Source organism: Chironomus tepperi, unplaced genomic scaffold, assembly GCF_022539635.2.
Source record: "Chironomus tepperi strain 1889 unplaced genomic scaffold, CSIRO-AGI_Ctep_v1 contig_89, whole genome shotgun sequence".
NCBI lineage: Eukaryota > Metazoa > Arthropoda > Insecta > Diptera > Chironomidae > Chironomus > Chironomus tepperi.
The window spans coordinates 877,729-894,743 of NW_027226211.1; the positions used below are offsets into that span (position 1 = coordinate 877,729).

The 17,015-nt window shown below is 31.1% G+C and overlaps 3 protein-coding genes across 4 annotated transcripts; 1 reads left to right on the forward strand and 2 right to left on the reverse strand.

The window, feature by feature from the left end:
• Positions 1-22: 22 nt before the first annotated feature.
• On the reverse strand, positions 23-4,572 carry Atg9 (autophagy-related protein 9). Its single transcript, XM_070635378.1, has 8 exons — positions 4,437-4,572; positions 4,167-4,344; positions 3,852-4,110; positions 3,485-3,573; positions 3,109-3,421; positions 1,809-1,987; positions 947-1,752; positions 23-811 (listed from the first exon to the last, which is right to left on the reverse strand). Exons 1-8 carry the CDS (start codon positions 4,570-4,572, stop codon positions 225-227), a joined length of 2,547 nt encoding a protein of 848 aa, XP_070491479.1. The 3' UTR covers positions 23-224.
• A 16-nt stretch (positions 4,573-4,588) lies between these two features.
• Positions 4,589-9,595, reverse strand: schlank (ceramide synthase schlank). 2 transcript variants are annotated; one of them, XM_070635380.1, is made up of 6 exons: positions 9,381-9,595; positions 9,086-9,225; positions 8,258-8,378; positions 7,087-7,308; positions 6,221-6,710; positions 4,589-4,725 (listed from the first exon to the last, which is right to left on the reverse strand). In XM_070635380.1, exons 1-6 carry the CDS (start codon positions 9,423-9,425, stop codon positions 4,697-4,699), a joined length of 1,047 nt encoding a protein of 348 aa, XP_070491481.1. In that variant the 5' UTR covers positions 9,426-9,595; the 3' UTR covers positions 4,589-4,696. The 2 variants fall into 2 exon arrangements, with proteins under 2 accessions (XP_070491481.1, XP_070491480.1); XM_070635379.1 differs by lacking the exon at positions 4,589-4,725 and having other exon boundaries at positions 5,468-6,710.
• Positions 9,596-10,003: 408 nt separating this feature from the next.
• Positions 10,004-12,005, forward strand: cbc (crowded by cid). Its single transcript, XM_070635457.1, has 5 exons — positions 10,004-10,178; positions 10,258-10,419; positions 10,482-11,173; positions 11,510-11,713; positions 11,793-12,005. Exons 1-5 carry the CDS (start codon positions 10,086-10,088, stop codon positions 11,902-11,904), a joined length of 1,263 nt encoding a protein of 420 aa, XP_070491558.1. The 5' UTR covers positions 10,004-10,085; the 3' UTR covers positions 11,905-12,005.
• The last annotated feature ends 5,010 nt before the right edge of the window (positions 12,006-17,015 follow it).

Below are 17,015 nucleotides of genomic sequence, written 5' to 3' on the forward strand. Positions count from 1 at the left end.
CGATGAAATGAAAAAATTCAAATTTATTTTTTCAGTTAGGAATTTTATTTGTTTTTTTGTTTCAGCTTAGAATTACACTTTCATCATTTTTAAGCAACAGTATTATCATATTAGTTAATTAAAATTGTTTATCGTATGTACATACACATCTAGTTAAATTGAAAATATTCTATCAGAAATTTAAAAATGGATATCTAGTTTCACACCCATTGTGGAGGCTTTCGCTAGGTTTTCCTCGATGACAGTAAAGGCATCCTCTCATTATTGACTTGTAATGTTGCATCTTGTGGATTATTTTGTCGTGGCCGTTGCCATAAAAATCTTTGACTCTCTTCCAGTTTAGCACCACGACGTAATTGCTGTTTGTGATGTATTTCATGTAAATAAAGTGTACTTAGACACATATCAGCCGTCGTTAGTTCCGGCGTGAACATTTGAGTTTCATTTTGAGGAATATTACATAAACTATAAAGGAGGCCGTGCTTTGACATTTCTATTGGACCTTCCTTCTTTGATAAACTTCCACGAATGCTCATATGCATTCCAGATGCATTTCTATTTGGTGGAACTGGCTGAGAAGCTGCTGCTGCTTCTTGTTGTTGATCATCAGAATCTTCATCTTCATTGATATTTGGAAGGAACTGACTACGCATTGGTGTCATTGTCGATCCATCTGTTAAATTATCACGTAACATTCGTTCAAAATCAAATGTTGGTGCCATCGATGATTGAAGATTTGCTGTATTTGGTGGAGTTATTGGTTGATGTGATGGACCAGCTGTATATGCTGGTTGTTGGTACATTGACATGCCTAATAATGAAGATTGAAGAGTTAGTAATTAGGTAAATTAGCTTTCAAAAAATAACGGTCATTTGAAATTTAAAAATAATGGTCTTCATTTTTCAAATATTTTTTGGACGTTATATTTTGAAGTTTTTAACTTACCCATTAAATGTTGAGATGTTGATAGATTTTGAATTTGTAAAATTGATTGCACAACTGATGAGTATTCCTCCCCTAAACTCTCAACGGACATTAAACTTTGTCCCATTGCTGTTGCCCCCAAATTGGTCGGTGCCATAGGATTTCGTGTCTTATTTAAATCTTGCATTGCATGCTTACGAACGCCTCGTAAAAATTGTTTAGCTTCAGTTGTCATTTTCCAGTGTGGATTAGTTAATGCAAAATGGACCAAAGACAACTCAGTCTTGCCATTTTCACCTTGATTGTATTGATTATTCTCGACTGTTGGACTCAAATCTTCATTGCTGTTAGCAATTTGCCAATCAGCATTTCCATGTTTTCGAATTTCCATTTGAGCAAATGAACAGACATCGCCGACCCCAATGACTGATACTGTAAAGTTTCTTAAAAAGTCAATAATTTCCGGTGATCGTGGTCTAACGCTGAACATAAGCACAAAAAATGTCAAAAATGGACTAAAAATTTCGTTGATAAAATAAAATGCTTTAAGCTGAAAAAAGTCCTCAAATTCTCGAAGAACTTTAGATGTATGTGCAAATCCGCGCCATTCTGGCTTCAAATAATGTGCATGACATAAAATATTCTTCATAAGTTGCTCGGGACACCAAATTAAATTCTCATCCGGTATTAAGCTATGTGCAACGACTGTAATGCCCATAAAGGCCGTAATAATGAGCAGAACATGCTCAACTTGAATAACATCTTCATCGATGATGGCCAAGATGAATAAGAACATTCCCAATCCGCCGAATGTAAATATACAGAATCTAAAAATGGATGAACTCAGGTGTAATCGAAATGAATCTATCTAAAGGACACTTACTTTGCCATGACGGTGAGAATTGGCGATGAAAATGCATTCACATATTTAACAGCTGGTCTATACGCTCGATTTAATCTCGCATCTAATTCATGATCGAGTTCATTGAAATGTCTCAAATAGAGCTTACCATATTGAGACCATGTCCTCATTCCCAATATCGTTGGTTCCTTCTTCACAATCTGTAATTAATTAAGCGTTGATAAGATTTGGAGATTAGTGAGGTGTTTTGACTGTAACGCATATTTAGAGGTGACTTATCAAGGAAATTGATTTTGATTGATATTGTGCTGCTTATTATTTTTAAACAAAATTTTACTGATTTGTAAAATTCAAAATTTTAACAATTTTGTAGGATTTGAAAAGTTATCGGTTATATGGAATTCAAAATTTTGAACGGCTCGGTGATTCCACCGATTGGTTGAATTTTGAAAATTTTTGCTTGAATAATCCGTGTTCTTTAAAATTTAATCATTTCCAAAATGACATTTAACTCAATTGACACTTCAAGAATACTAAATAAACATCTTCATTTACTCACTTAATATCATAAACAGCATTCTAATCAAAGCAATTGCTGTTAATTAAGCTATAATATTGATTTTAAAAATTTGTTTTCACGCGGATTGGGAATTTCGTTACTTATACTTTTTTTCAACAATAAGAACATTTAATAATTTTAGCTTGATAGCTTGGTTTTGAGCCCTAATAAGCACAACATAAGATGTATTAGATTAGGAACCATCTATTAGACTACCAAAGAAGTTTTAAAAGTGTTTAAATAGTCTAAATTTTGGTTTTGAATGATGTCAAAAACAACAAATTCCAAAAAAAAAGTATAAGTAACGGGCATAAAAATGGAAATATTTCCTTAATTAAAGTGTATTAAAGGTACTAGATGACATATAACGATAGTAAATAGGTAAATACATGATATAGGGCATTAAAAGTAGCGAAAAAGTGAGTAAATTAAGAGAAATGTCATTTTTTGTGAAAAAATTCATCGGTGGAATCACCGGGCTTTGTAAAATTCAAATTTTTAACGGTTTTGTAAGATTCAATTTTTTTTTGTCCCAAAATTCAAATTCTACAAAACCGTTAAAACTTAAAATCTCACTTTTAAATCAAAACATTGCAGCACGAGTCAAATTACTTAATTGCTCTACAAACTAAATTCCTTTCTATAAACAAAAATTTCATAACAAACTTGCCTCGCTCAAAAATAAAAACTTCGACATCAAATTCATTATCAATTTAGTTCAAAGCAATAAATGTAGAAATAGTTAATAACAAAGATACTCACTGGTGCGTAACTGAAGAAGAAGAATAAAACTTGCCACAGAAATATAAGCGGTGCCAGCATTAAATTAACCAAAGCATACCAAGTAATATGCTTTGAAAGTTTCGATGCGAGTTCAGCCTTTTTTGATGCTCTTTTGTATTCCTCCTTCAAATGCCAATTATTCTCGAAACAGGCAAAAGGTCCACGAAAAAGTATCAATTCGATATTGTAAATTAGTAATTTACTTAAAACATTAACTTCGCCAATTATCGGTATATTAAGCTTCGACGGTAGGACATTCTTATTTATCATCGCAACCATATAATTTTGAAATCTGTTGAATGTGATGAGTCATTGAATTAAAAAAATCAACAAAGAAATTTTTGAGGACACTCACCTTAATATTCTATGGTAAATATCGAGTTCTGTTAAATTGTCTTTGTGAACACAAAGTTGAATTTCGGATTGTGCATCACGAATTCTCCTCTAAAAAAATGAATAAATTATTGTTAGGATGAGTCATAAAGAAAATCTCGAGCGACACAGTTTAATATGGCATTACAAGATTAACACATAAATTAAGTTTTCAACGGTTTTGTAAATTTCAAAAATTTCAACGGTTTAATAAAATTCAAATTTCTTGAATTCAAATTCTACAAAAACCGTTAAAGATGAAAATCTTTGTTAAAATCTGCAAACCACATGTTAAGCTATTAAACTACACTAATTCTACTTCTCGAAATAGATAAACATAAATATTCTACCTGAATTTCATGCCATGTATAATTTTCCAACTCATAATCCTCAATTTTTAAAGCAACCTTCATGAAACATTGTATGTCGTAATTATGCAGGATATGAAAGAAGACAGTGATAGCTCGTACAATCCAAAAAATCACAGAAACGCCTATCAACGCATAGGTCCAAAGAGAGAATCGTGCATGGCACTGCTCAGATGTAAAAATAACATCTGTAATTGTATATTTTACTGGAAATTCTTTCTGATCTGGTGGCCTCTCTTCTCTACAAGAAATTATTAATATAATTAATTAAATTATATATTTGACATGTAGACTCACTTGAAGAGAACCGGATAATTTACACAGTATGTTGCGAATATAATAAATACGACGACTACAATAAATTGGAACAAACCGAGAATTTCTTCCAGTGCAATTACTTTAAATCCATTTTTTTGATGATATTTATAGATTCTCCGGAAAAATGAGTCTAAATCTACGATGTGATTCCACTGAGCTGTATGAAGGCAAATAAAAAAAAGGAGAACAAAGAATCATCAAAAAGATCCAAAAATAATTCGACCTTGAGTAAGAAAATATTTAATTTACCTTTTTCATTGCTATTCGGTGGTATTGTAAACTTTATATTATGCGTTGTATCTTCCTCGTCTTCAAAATTATCATCCTGATTATTTAATTGCTGAAATGGATTTTCTGATCGGTCTGCTGTTGCTTGATAATTCATTTTTTCCTTAATTTCTGGTCCTTTTTTGATTCTATTAATATTTTGATTATTGATAATTTTGAACTACTTTCTGCTCTATGCACACTCGTGAATGATTTTATGAGGAACTATCTTATCACAACTATCATATTTTCCTTAATATTATTATGCGATCTATGAATTTACGAAAAATTGCGTTTAATAATTATTTTTTTGTCTTTGTTTTTTTCCTACAGCTGTTTCTAAGGGGATGGCAGTGAATAATTTATAAACATTACTTAAATATCTACTGACCGTTATGATTATTTTGTTAAAGTCTATGTATTTTTATAAAAATTTTAATGTTTATGCTCACACGTGACTTAAAAACCGTTAAATTTTCAAAGATTACTAATCTAATGCAAATTCAGCGCTATTCAGCTGAACAAAGAATTTGTAGTTTTAAAGATTGAGAAATTTTTAGGTATTTACATTGAATTTGGTAAGAATAATGTGAATCTAAGCTATTATTGTCATCTATGGATAGTTTCCGATGTCGAGAATGCATTATTTTAAGAATAATTTACAAAATTTCAATGAATGTTTGTAAGTGTTAGTAGCTGAATATCGCTGAATAGAGGAAAAATCATAAAATTCAAAAAAATTCATAACGGATTATTCAGAAAACTCAGAGCAAAGACCATCACCAGGGGTAGAAGTAAAAGCCATTTGATTAGAATTTCAAACTTAGTAAAAATTTATTACTTTTTTTTTTGTAATGAAAAACCATGACACAATTTATGATAATAGATATTTAAAACTGATTATTGCATAATTATTTTTAGTGGTATAAGCAGATCATATTTTAAATAATCTATAAAAAAACATTTAGAAAATCAACGTTTTGCAAACAATATTACTAACTAAATACACTTAGGTACATTAATATATAAAAAAAATGAAAATTTGGTTCACTTCGTAAGCAGCTTAATTAATTAATAAGGACAAAAAAATGTGATTCAATAAGTTTTTTTTAAAGCCTTCTCATTGCAACAGCTTCAATAGAAATTCATTTAATATGTTTTGTAAATATATAAAAACTGACATTATATCCTCTATTTCTCTCTATCTAATAGAAAAATATGTTCATGTCAATATGAGACTAATTTTAGATCTAAAGATTCTTTTATAGATTCGCAGAAAATTAGATCCGAGTAGTACATGACGGAGATGTCCATCCCATGACTGCCATGTGTCTATCCATGAATAATTTTGATTAGAGCACCTTATAACTCAACATCATAAACACATAATTGCAGTCACAGAACAAGCCATCCACCTCACGTTTGACCCGGCATTAAAAAAGTTAATTATTCGAATAATAAATAATGTGTAAATTTGTTTGACTATACTCGTTATTTGATCATTAGAAGAAGAAAAAAAAGATGTCCAAAAATAAATTGGAATGAAACGTGAAAAATGAAAATGAAAACCAAAAAAACGACAGTTTCAAGCACTAATTAAAATTAATCGAGTTAGTCTTGTTGAATGTTATTACTCTTGCTGGTTAATCGGCTGGGTGATGATTTATTGTTTTCTTTTAATGGAGTTCCAGATCCATTCTGAAGTACTGGCTTATCCCGATTCTCGGAACTATCTGATACTTCATCGGAACTGGAACGAACATCACCTTCCATTTGTCCGGCTTTTATTGTCTGCACGACAACTTGTAGGATCATATATGTCCATATAAAGTGGAGTACAAGAAGCATTATAAGTAATGAATTAAATATATAATAAACTGGGTACATTGGTAATATCTGTGGTGCTTCCACTGTTGAACTATAAATAATTCTTGGAAATAATCCCAATCTCGTCACAATCCAAGATATTGTAAATAATCCAAATACTATATCGCATGCTTTTTGGAGATTTGCATACTTTAAGAATTTTGCTGCCTCCAATAAAATATCTGCGAAATCATGTACAATCAGTACAAGTGATCCGACACGATGTAAATTACACATCCAACTTAATGATATCAATACTAATGTTAATACGTGATGTATAAACATTTGCCAGAAATCCTTTCGTTTATTATCGAGAAATTGTGAAAATGTTAATGACCAATAAAATGACATTGAGATCATGTAGTACCACCAGACATCGTTATGGATTGACTAAAAATAAGCATAAAATGATTTTGTTAGAATTATGTGATAAGCTATTAAAGCCCGAGAGATGCATCATGACAGTGGTAGTCATATGGCTGTTGCATTGATTTGTCGCGCAACTAACGTGCAACATTGCAGATTTATGATATGTTGCGCCACAATCAAATAACTGTCATACAACAATGTTACATAATTGACACAAATCAATCATATGTTGTTGCACAACAGTCACATGACTGTCAAGACACATTGTCACATGTCTAATCCACAACTGTCATGTTTCTGTCATGCAACAGCTGTCAATTAGTTTCTTTACAAATGACCGCAAAGCAGCTACCGCATGACATTTGAATAGCTCAGGCTAATAATCGCAATTACTTACTTGATGTGGATAACTATACCAGCATTGCTTAATGTCCCATAACCATGACTTATCCCACATTACAATTATGCCAAAAATAAAGCTATATGTGTAGTACATGCAACGCCAAACATTCTCACAGAATTTCTTCAATGTTGTCGGCTTGTCTTGTGCTTTACGCCTTCTCCACCATCTCTCAATTTGTCGTTCTGTTAAGTCGAGCTGCTTTGTCAAATTTACTATCTAAAAAGAAGATATGAGAACGTTAAGAACAATTCAATGCTAAAAAGATAATTGCCATATTTTTCTAAAATTTTCATGTGTATGTCAATAATGAGACATTGTTTGATGTTACAACTAATGACGAACATGAAATCATATAACAAATTTTTAGGAATTTTTGACAGTGGATGTTATCAATGAAAACATCGTATATCAATAAACAAGTTTAAAATAGAGATGCTATGGATTCCAAAAATTTCACCATATAACTGGTTATCAAAAAATGAATTAAATTATGCAAATTGAATTCTTTTAGGAGAAAACAAAAATGAGTAATATTAATTAGATGAGGTTTGTGACCGATGACGCATCTACTGCTTCAAAATATTATTCACTGCCTTATAAGATTGAAAATTAATGAGTCAGTAAGATTTGAAAATTTAACGACTTTGTAAGATTTGAAATTTTCAACGGTTTTGTATGACTTGAAACTTTTAGCGGTTTTGTAAGCTTTGAAATTTTTAGCGGTTTTTAAAGATTTGAAAATTCAGCGGTTTTGTAGAATTCAAAATGTTAACGGTTTGTAAGATTTGAAAATTCAACAGTATTATAAAATTCAAATTTTTAATGATTTTAAGAACTATCCATCTCTGGAACTCGAGCAATTTTGTGTAGGTAGCTCGTGTGTTTACCGAGATTAAACATAACAAAATACTAAGACGAATAGAATATTTGCATAATTTAATGCAAGACTCATTAATGATCCATCACAATCACATTTCATTCAAGCCGACAGACAAATGCTATCATCAAATATCGCGCGCGTAAACAGCGCTAAGAATATTTTCATTGGCCGTGAAACGCGACAAACTGTTTTTTTTTATTATTTTCTTTAATTTAATACTATCGTAGGAATGTGACACACGAAAATGATAGAAAGGAAATAAAAGAGAAAAGAGCATAAACTTACTGTTTTGTGATTAAGCTTCGACATTTTAGAATACGTGATTTCTAATGTTTTATTTGGTATAGGAGCCTTAGCCTTGGTCGATTTAATACCGAGGGATCTTCCAACAGGCATAATCCAATAGCTATAAAAGAGAAAAATGAAAGTAGAACATAAGAGGTCATGAACTTACTCCTTGATATTATACTTGTAAGGGAAAACAATAAAAATTGATTGAGGAATGTTGATACAATTGATCATATGCATGAGTCAATAATGACGGCATGTGCACATGTTTTCTTAACGCTATAATTATTATGCCTATTGTATTACTCAAATTTCCCATAAAATAAACATTTGGGTATTTTTGTCATAAATTTAAATCACAAAAAAGAGTAAATTTTATACATCCAATATAGTAGCATTATCACGCCATACTAAAATAATGAACTCCGATGATTGAAAGATAAATAATAATCACATATTTTTCATATCGACTGCCCATTAAAGTTTTAGAAGATATTTGATTTTGTAATGTGATAAATATGTACTTGAACTATCTCGTACTAATTTGTTTAATGAATGTCTGTCACCGATAATAATTAGGAATGTCTTATTAAACAGCATAAATATCAAGTAAGTTGCAAAGAAGTAAGTTAAATAATTTAATTCATTATCACTTTTATGATTCAAAATAATCATATTTTAAATATTGACTCTAAATTCCGCAATCAACATTCCTGATAAACTTTTTCGCATTAATTAAGTGAAAAAAACATGAAGCTCATGTTAAAATCAATAATTTTTCGTTTGTGATTCATGCACATAGAATTTCCCTAAACTGGATCTTACTTTTCGACTGCTATCCGCAGAACTATGATAATAAATGATATGGGAATAGGCCATAGTAGATGTCTGTAATCAGCATAAACTATATCTTCACGACTGCCTGGTTCAATATCTTTCCATGTAATGTTGGGTGGAAGCCAAACCTTGATGGTGCAAATAAAAATTTATAAAATTAATAAACTTATTAAAATAAAATTCCTATTAAGGAATTTAGCATTGCGAATATGTAATACAATTAACATTCTCTGACCAGATTCAACTGTTCTCGTGATAAATCAATCATATTTTATATACTTACATCTTCGTTCCAAAAGGCATTTGAAAATTTAATTAAAATATCCATGATTTATTGATTTATTCTTAATTTACACTGTTGTACTTTGATGAATCCACGATGTGCTGTCTATTTCGCTGGAAGTTAATGCTGGTTAATCACAAAATACCCATTTATTCTTGACTTAAACACAGAGATCTAATTTTTACTGTGCGAGAAAGAAAAAAAATCGTTTTTGGGAATCGTTCGTAAATTACGGAAATTAATAACGGGCGTGTTAGATTTGAAATTTTTGATATGAATTAAAATAACTCAAAAATCAGTAATTAATGGCTATTATTACCTAATACACAGTTCCTTATTGCTATTTGATGTGAATACTCCCAAAATTTATCGCAAATAATTCCAAAATTTCATCACGTTATTGATGATTCCCGCCCGTTTTATATTCAGCGCAATTCAGCAAATTCATTCGAGGGGTAAGATGTTACGCATTTGTGCAATGAAAATTCACCGGAACTTTGCGGACGATAGGAAAATCCTTTAGTTCTCGAAATTCTTGAGATGATTTTAATTAAAGTTCTCTTCAATTTGCGTAATTTTCATATTTCCAGCTTACTTTGTTAACAAAATTGCATAACGGTCATTTAAAATTCAATTTCAGTTCAAGACGAATAAAAACATTGCTTGAGTTTACAAATATTTTAATTTAATTAAACTAAGGTAAGGATGACAGATACAGCGGAAGTGAAAGAGTATAATCTTGAAAAAGATTGCGAACTACGGTTTGAAATAGAATGCAAGACACAAATCACAGTAGAAGTAAGTTTTCATTCAAAATTTAGTGATTTAATTAAATTTATTTACTTAACCCGGCATAACTTTTGATTCTGTTACTTAGCTTAAGTCAGGATTTGCAGAACTATATGGAACGGAGCTTGTGAAAGCTAAACAATACACATTTTTACAAGGCGCAAAAGTAGCAATATTTTCATATCAAGGATGTGTGCTTTTACTGACCGGCGAGCCAGATGTATGTTATATAGCTCGAGAAACCCCAATGGTAAGTCATTAATTAATAAAAATCCTTGATTATTGAACTAATCCAGCATTTGACCGTTATAGATCCAATACCTCAACACACATTCAGCAATAGAACAAATGAGAGCAAAGGCAGAGGAGAGAGAAACACAAGGACCAATAATAATGGTTGTTGGACCAACTGACGTAGGAAAATCGACGTTATGTAGAATCCTTCTTAATTATGCAGTCCGACTTGGACATCGACCAATATTTACCGATTTGGATGTAGGTCAAGGAAATTTATCCGTACCTGGCAGCATATCATCATTATTAATTGAACGGCCAGCATCAATTGAGGAGGGATTTGCACAATTAGCACCTTTAGTAATCCATTATGGACATAAATCGCCCGATTTTAATAACGAATTTTATAAAGCTTGCATCTCAACATTAGCGGACATAACAATTGAGAGATTAAAGGAAGATAAACGAACGATGGCATCTGGTATAATTATAAATACTTGTGGATGGATAAAAGGGCAAGGATATCAGAACATAAAGTATGCTGCAAATGCATTTCAAGTAGGAATTATCATCGTCTTAGACCAAGAACGTTTATACAATGAATTACTAAGAGATATCGATTCATCATGTAAAGTGGTATTTTTACCTAAAAGTGGAGGAGTTGTTGAACGTAGTCAACAGGCACGTGCTGAAAGCAGAGATCTGAGAATTCGGGAATATTTTTATGGATCGAGGTCGCCTCTTTATCCTCATTCTATTGATATTAAATGGTAATACGATTATGTTTTAAGCATTCTCTGTTGTATGCATAGATAGAATATACAATGTAATATGAGAAGTCATTGAAAATACTTTGAATGCCTTAAGCTCTCAGTTACCTATGTGAAATTCCGTTTTGGTATGAGCATTTTATTAAATCAGTGGATTTCGCTTGATTTAAAAATTAGATTAAAATAAATCCTGAGAATTAGTATAAATCGACGCATTTGCCTCAGGATTGTTACTGATTGTTAGACCAAAAAAAGATATAGCCACACCAATCAGTCATGCGTAAATTTACAATAACAGCACAAAATGTAATACATGTCAACTTTATTATTCAACAGGTCAGACATGAAATTGTACAAAATAGGAGCGCCAGCACTTCCTGATTCATGCATGCCACTCGGTATGAAAGCAACAGACAACATGACAAAATTATGGCCAATTCAACCAGGTCCGTCTCTTGTGCATCATTTACTCGCCATGAGTTTTGCCGAAACAGCCGAACAAGACGTACTGAAAAAGAACATTATGGGATATGTTTGTGTGTAAGTACTTAACCGTCCGAAAATATAATAGAATTCATGTATGATATGCTGAAAATTGAAAATGTAAATATTATTACAGAACAAATGTTGATGTTGATCGACAAACAATCACAGTACTCTCGCCACAACCTAGGCCACTTCCGAATGTCGTGATGCTTCTGTCAGAGTTGCAGTTTATAGATAGTCATTAAAGTTGCATCGTGAGAATGATTTTGTTTAGAAAATAAATGAAAGTATTTGTTAATAAAAAAATAAAATAACTAAAGGTTGATTTCAAAACCTGTAAAAATAAGTGTTGCTTAATATATTTTTTAAGTTATTGAGTTTTAAGACTAGATTTTGTCACAAATTAGTGGAAAGTCATCAACAAATTTTATTTTAAATTACCTGTGTGTATCTTGAGTGACACATTATGACAATGATGTTGTAAAGACATTTGTCACAGTGGTAGGCAACTCGGGTGACAAAAATTTGTCATTTTTGTCTCTTTTGACACATTTTTGGCACTTGTCATCTGTGTAGTGCGCTCTCGATTTGTCACGACGACTTGTCACATGACAATTTTTGTTGTGTTGCATGATGTGTTGCTCGGGGTGGAAGAGAATAGAATGGGATTTTGGGTTTGCGATCACAAATCTGTTGTATTAGCTTCCACATTAGAATTATTATGTCCTTGATAATCTAAAATGCTTGAGGTAGAATAAGAACTCCGCGAATTATGAAGAGTTTAGACAAAATTCTGCGAATTTTCATAACGTAGCCTTGAAAAATCAACAGAATTACTGTTAAATGAGTAAATTTGGACAAAGATTAGCGTAGATTAATACAAATCATTCTTGCTATAGTGAGCCATCGCTTAGCATTAAAAATAAACACAAAGTTGATAATTTTCCAGATTCCTCTTATTTTTTTTATTTTTTTTTCTTCTTTATTATTATATCAGGGAGATGAATCATTGGTTTTACATCATACTTAATAATTTAATTCATCATACACCGCATTTTTCATGGCAAAAAAGGGTTTAATTATTTTTTTTTATGCAGTACATTCATCTTTACTTTTTTTTTAATTATTATTATTCAATAAATTTAAAAATAATTATATATCTTGAATTGAATTTGCGTCCTTAAATTCATTTTTTTATGTTTTTTTGCACAACAATAATAATTAAATACAACAGCTAATATAGACACATCATTTTTTTTTTTTGTTTTTTAAGAAAGGAACGGTTTTTTTTATCGAGACAAGACTAGGTTGGCATCAACAATATGCCATCAATTGATTAAATGTCGGAAAATGAAGGGAGGAATAAGAGCAAAGGAATGTGAACAGGGAAAATATTTATTTTTCATTTATTATTACGAGACTACATGTGATATACTCAGAAGATCTCTACATCGGCATTGCTATTTAATGAGAAGCAATCACATGAATTTTAATTTTTTTTTTGTTTAAAGAAAAGTTAAATTATTAATTGCCGAGAACTCATCTCTCACTCTTTGGCATTTTCCCCAAAAACAAAAATTTTCTATGTGGGGTTGATTAATTAATGACGTCCAGTTTATTGAGACCTCCTTGTCACTCTCTAGAGTAGTGTTGTCTAGACTCTTTTTTTTGTCACCGTTTCCGTGACTGATGGTAAACTACGTCAGAAATCACACATGGCATGCGGTCCATGCATATTGGTGACACATAGCTTGGACAGCACTGTTCTTGAGAATAGACAACTTGACCTGTGTGATTTCCAGTCAAATTCTAGAACTATAGTCGTCTAATGACAAATTTTCCGGATTTAACCGAAGGAAATGCCACCAGTCGACCGTAGGTCTAGGAACCGTTCACTTATTACCTTCCGGAGGGTAGTTTAATCTGATTTAATCAATGGAAATTCTTAGAAATTTCATTGTTCGGTTTTGAAAAGGTTCGTTACTATGTATCGCAGTGATGTGTAACCTGTGTGATGCGACACAAATGTGCCACCCACCACTAATGTAGCGCAACAAGTCAGTGTGTTTCAAACTGTGTGACACATCCAAAATACTTTAGAAATGTCATAAACCGCATGTCATATGAATGTAGTATCGATCGAGGCCTACCACCATGGTGTATCGTGACACAAAAAAGTTTGGATAACTTTGTAATAAGTGAACAGTCTTCTAGGTAAGTCACTAAACATTATGTCAAGTTGTCTTCTTTGATCTATAGCAATTTTCTATAGCAACTATATGACAAGAGGTCCAAAACTTTCAACAATTTTTTGATGGACATCATTAACAATCGCCCACCCATATGTACCTTATAGATTTATCAAACAGCTTTCTTTCCTCTTCATTTAGTTCTTCATTATTTCTTATTTTTTCTCAATATATTTTTTGAAACGAAATTAAACAGAATTGAAAATATATGTTCCTATATTCTTCCTCATAAAAATAAATAAAAGTCTAAAAAAGTTGTTTATGTGAACATGCCAGTGTCGACTCTATTTTTTTTCATACATCTTCGTTCGCTTATTTTTTAAGGACGTCGAAATGAAATGTGATGTCAAATAATGGCTTATCATAATTTTTTTTGCTTTACAATGATAATAAATTCAGTCCTTCACAATTTCTAAATCATAAATCAACATTTTTTTTCTTAAAAATTTCTTAGAGAATTTTTTTTACTTTTTTTTGTATATAAAGAATTTCACTAACTAAATTGTCACCATCATCGTTTTAATATTATGTTCACGCTTTCAATAGATTCCGTAGCATCTGTTGACTTTCTATCATATTGCATCAATAAAATTAGCTTTTTTGAGATATGTGCACAGTTGGTATGGGTCAGAAAATCGGATTAAAGCTATAAAAATGACATATTACTGTTCTGTGTAATATTTTCGAAAAGTAGAAGGAAAATCTTGCAATTGAGGTTTGGAGTGGTTTAAAACCTTACAATTGTTCTCAATTCTCTTCATAAGCCTATTTTCATAATGAATTTTAAGACAATTTTCAATTTTGGTTTATTTACCGTACAATTGCATTTTGCTTCAACTTCAAAACCTCACAAGAACTCGTAATAAAGAATACGCATATCAAAACCATACAAATGTCACATTGATGCCTTACAAAGACTTCAAAACCATTCAAATGTTTTGATTTTGAGCAAATTTTTGAAAACCTATCAAAAGTTCAAATTTGAATCAATATTTCAAAACTGTACAATTTCTAATGTGAGTGTATGAAAACCGTACAAATGTTTTAAGAATAAATCAGTAAAGAACTCGTTTAATGCTGCAGACCTGTATTCCTCTTAAATAATGATGCATCTTAAAAACGCAAGAAATGCAGACTTCCGGTTCTTAGCCAAACCTCAGATCGAACCATAAACAAAAACTTTGTAGACTGCACATTTCTCTTTCATAAAACTTATTTCATGATGATATTGAGACATTGAACTACATCAAATGTTTTTCGATTACTCCAATTTATGGAAATTGGAAATCATAAAAATTTCATTACGATTGAACTATTTACAAGTAAAAGTTTATCTAATTTTTTCTTCTTTGACTTGAATGATTCAATAATAATTATACATGTTCTTAATGTATGTAATTTATTCATTTTTCGTAGATTTACATGCCGATATGAAGTAATTTGTATACAACATACTCATGAAAGCTACATATTGACCATAATATTAAGATGTATGTCTTCAGATATATTTTTTCAACATTTTCTTTTGATTTTATTACTGAACCCGAGCTTAACAGGCAATGAAAATGCTTTCATGGGACAGAAGTACCACTACGTACCTCGTTGCCTGTTAGGGCGATCGACACATATTGAAATGTTACCACTGCGGTGACGAGGCGGCAGAATATCCTAACAGACTATGAGCATTCTTTCAAGAGCTTGCTCCAGTTAAGCATGCTCGCGAGTGACCACTCAGCTTACTCTGTTCTTAAAAGCATGCTCTACGTTCACTAGGGAAACTTAGAACCAAGTGGCAGTCTTTGCCAAAAACAATCAAATTTGATAATTGGCTGCCACCAGGGCTTCCACTTGGTTCTAAGCATACTCCTGCCTCGTCGCAGTAGTTCCAACCAGAGTTGCAAAATAGTTGCCTGTGAAAGATAAGAACCGTACAACTTCCTGATAATTTGTATGTTTTTGTAGGAAAAAGCCATACAAATTATCAATAATTTGTAAGGTTTTTGCCTATGACAAGTGCCTGTCTTGCAATTCTAATTCCAACATTCCAGCATGTTCCGCCCGGGCAAGTAACTTCTCATTTCATTTATAATAAAGTAATTTACTGATGATTGGTTTTTCTCTTCTCTTTTCGAGCTTTAAATATATGTGAACAAATTTTATATACTATATCTATATATATTCAGCAATAGATATACATATGATGTGATGATGGCAATATTTTGGGGTAAAATTCAATTTTCATTTTTACTTCTTCTCAACAAAAACCCGATGATGGAAAAGGCAAGATATGATTTTATTTTTTTTCTTCCTTTTTTCATTCTCTAATATTCAATACATGATGACGACGATGGTTTTAGGGCAATACATGATAAGAAAGGCAAAAGGCGTCAAGAAAGTTCGTAGCAGTTTTAAACGACGAGTAGGTAGTTCAATTTGTTTCCCAGTTTTATATCAACTGGAATTTTTTATTTATTACTTTTGGAAGTTCTGTTCATTTTTTTTTTTTTTTAAATAGTGTCTAACACTTTATTTCACTTCCTTCAAATTGCTTATTACAGGATTTGATTTGATTTCTTTTTTTTTTCTTATTTATTTTTAACTTCCGCGTGGTGCACGGAAGGTACTTTTTTTTGTTTTTCACATACAACAAACAATTTTTTTTTTTATTTTATTTTATTAAACTTTCCATTAGTTTTTTTCATGTTTTTTAAAAACTATTCACATAAATATTTTTTTTTTAATTTACTTTTTGAAAGATGATTTTTTTTTATCTCGATTTGATAATAATAATAATATATATTCCTTTATTTAATTTAATGATATAAGTCGGAACAAAAGTGAGTCTAGCTTGATATTAACCTCGTCGGTTTTAAATCAAATGTTATAATGAGGTACAATTATTAATATGATATGAGTTATGTTTGGACAATATGAGTTGCGGTCAAAAAAAGTTTATAAAAAGACCAAGAGAAAAAAAAAGAAGAAAAAAAAAAAAAAAAATGTTAATGCAAGTTATTTTAAAAAGAAAGAAAGCAAAAAAAAAAAAACTAGTTATTAATGACGAGGTTTCGGTAACTTATGTTTTACACGAAAGTCCAGTGAATCAT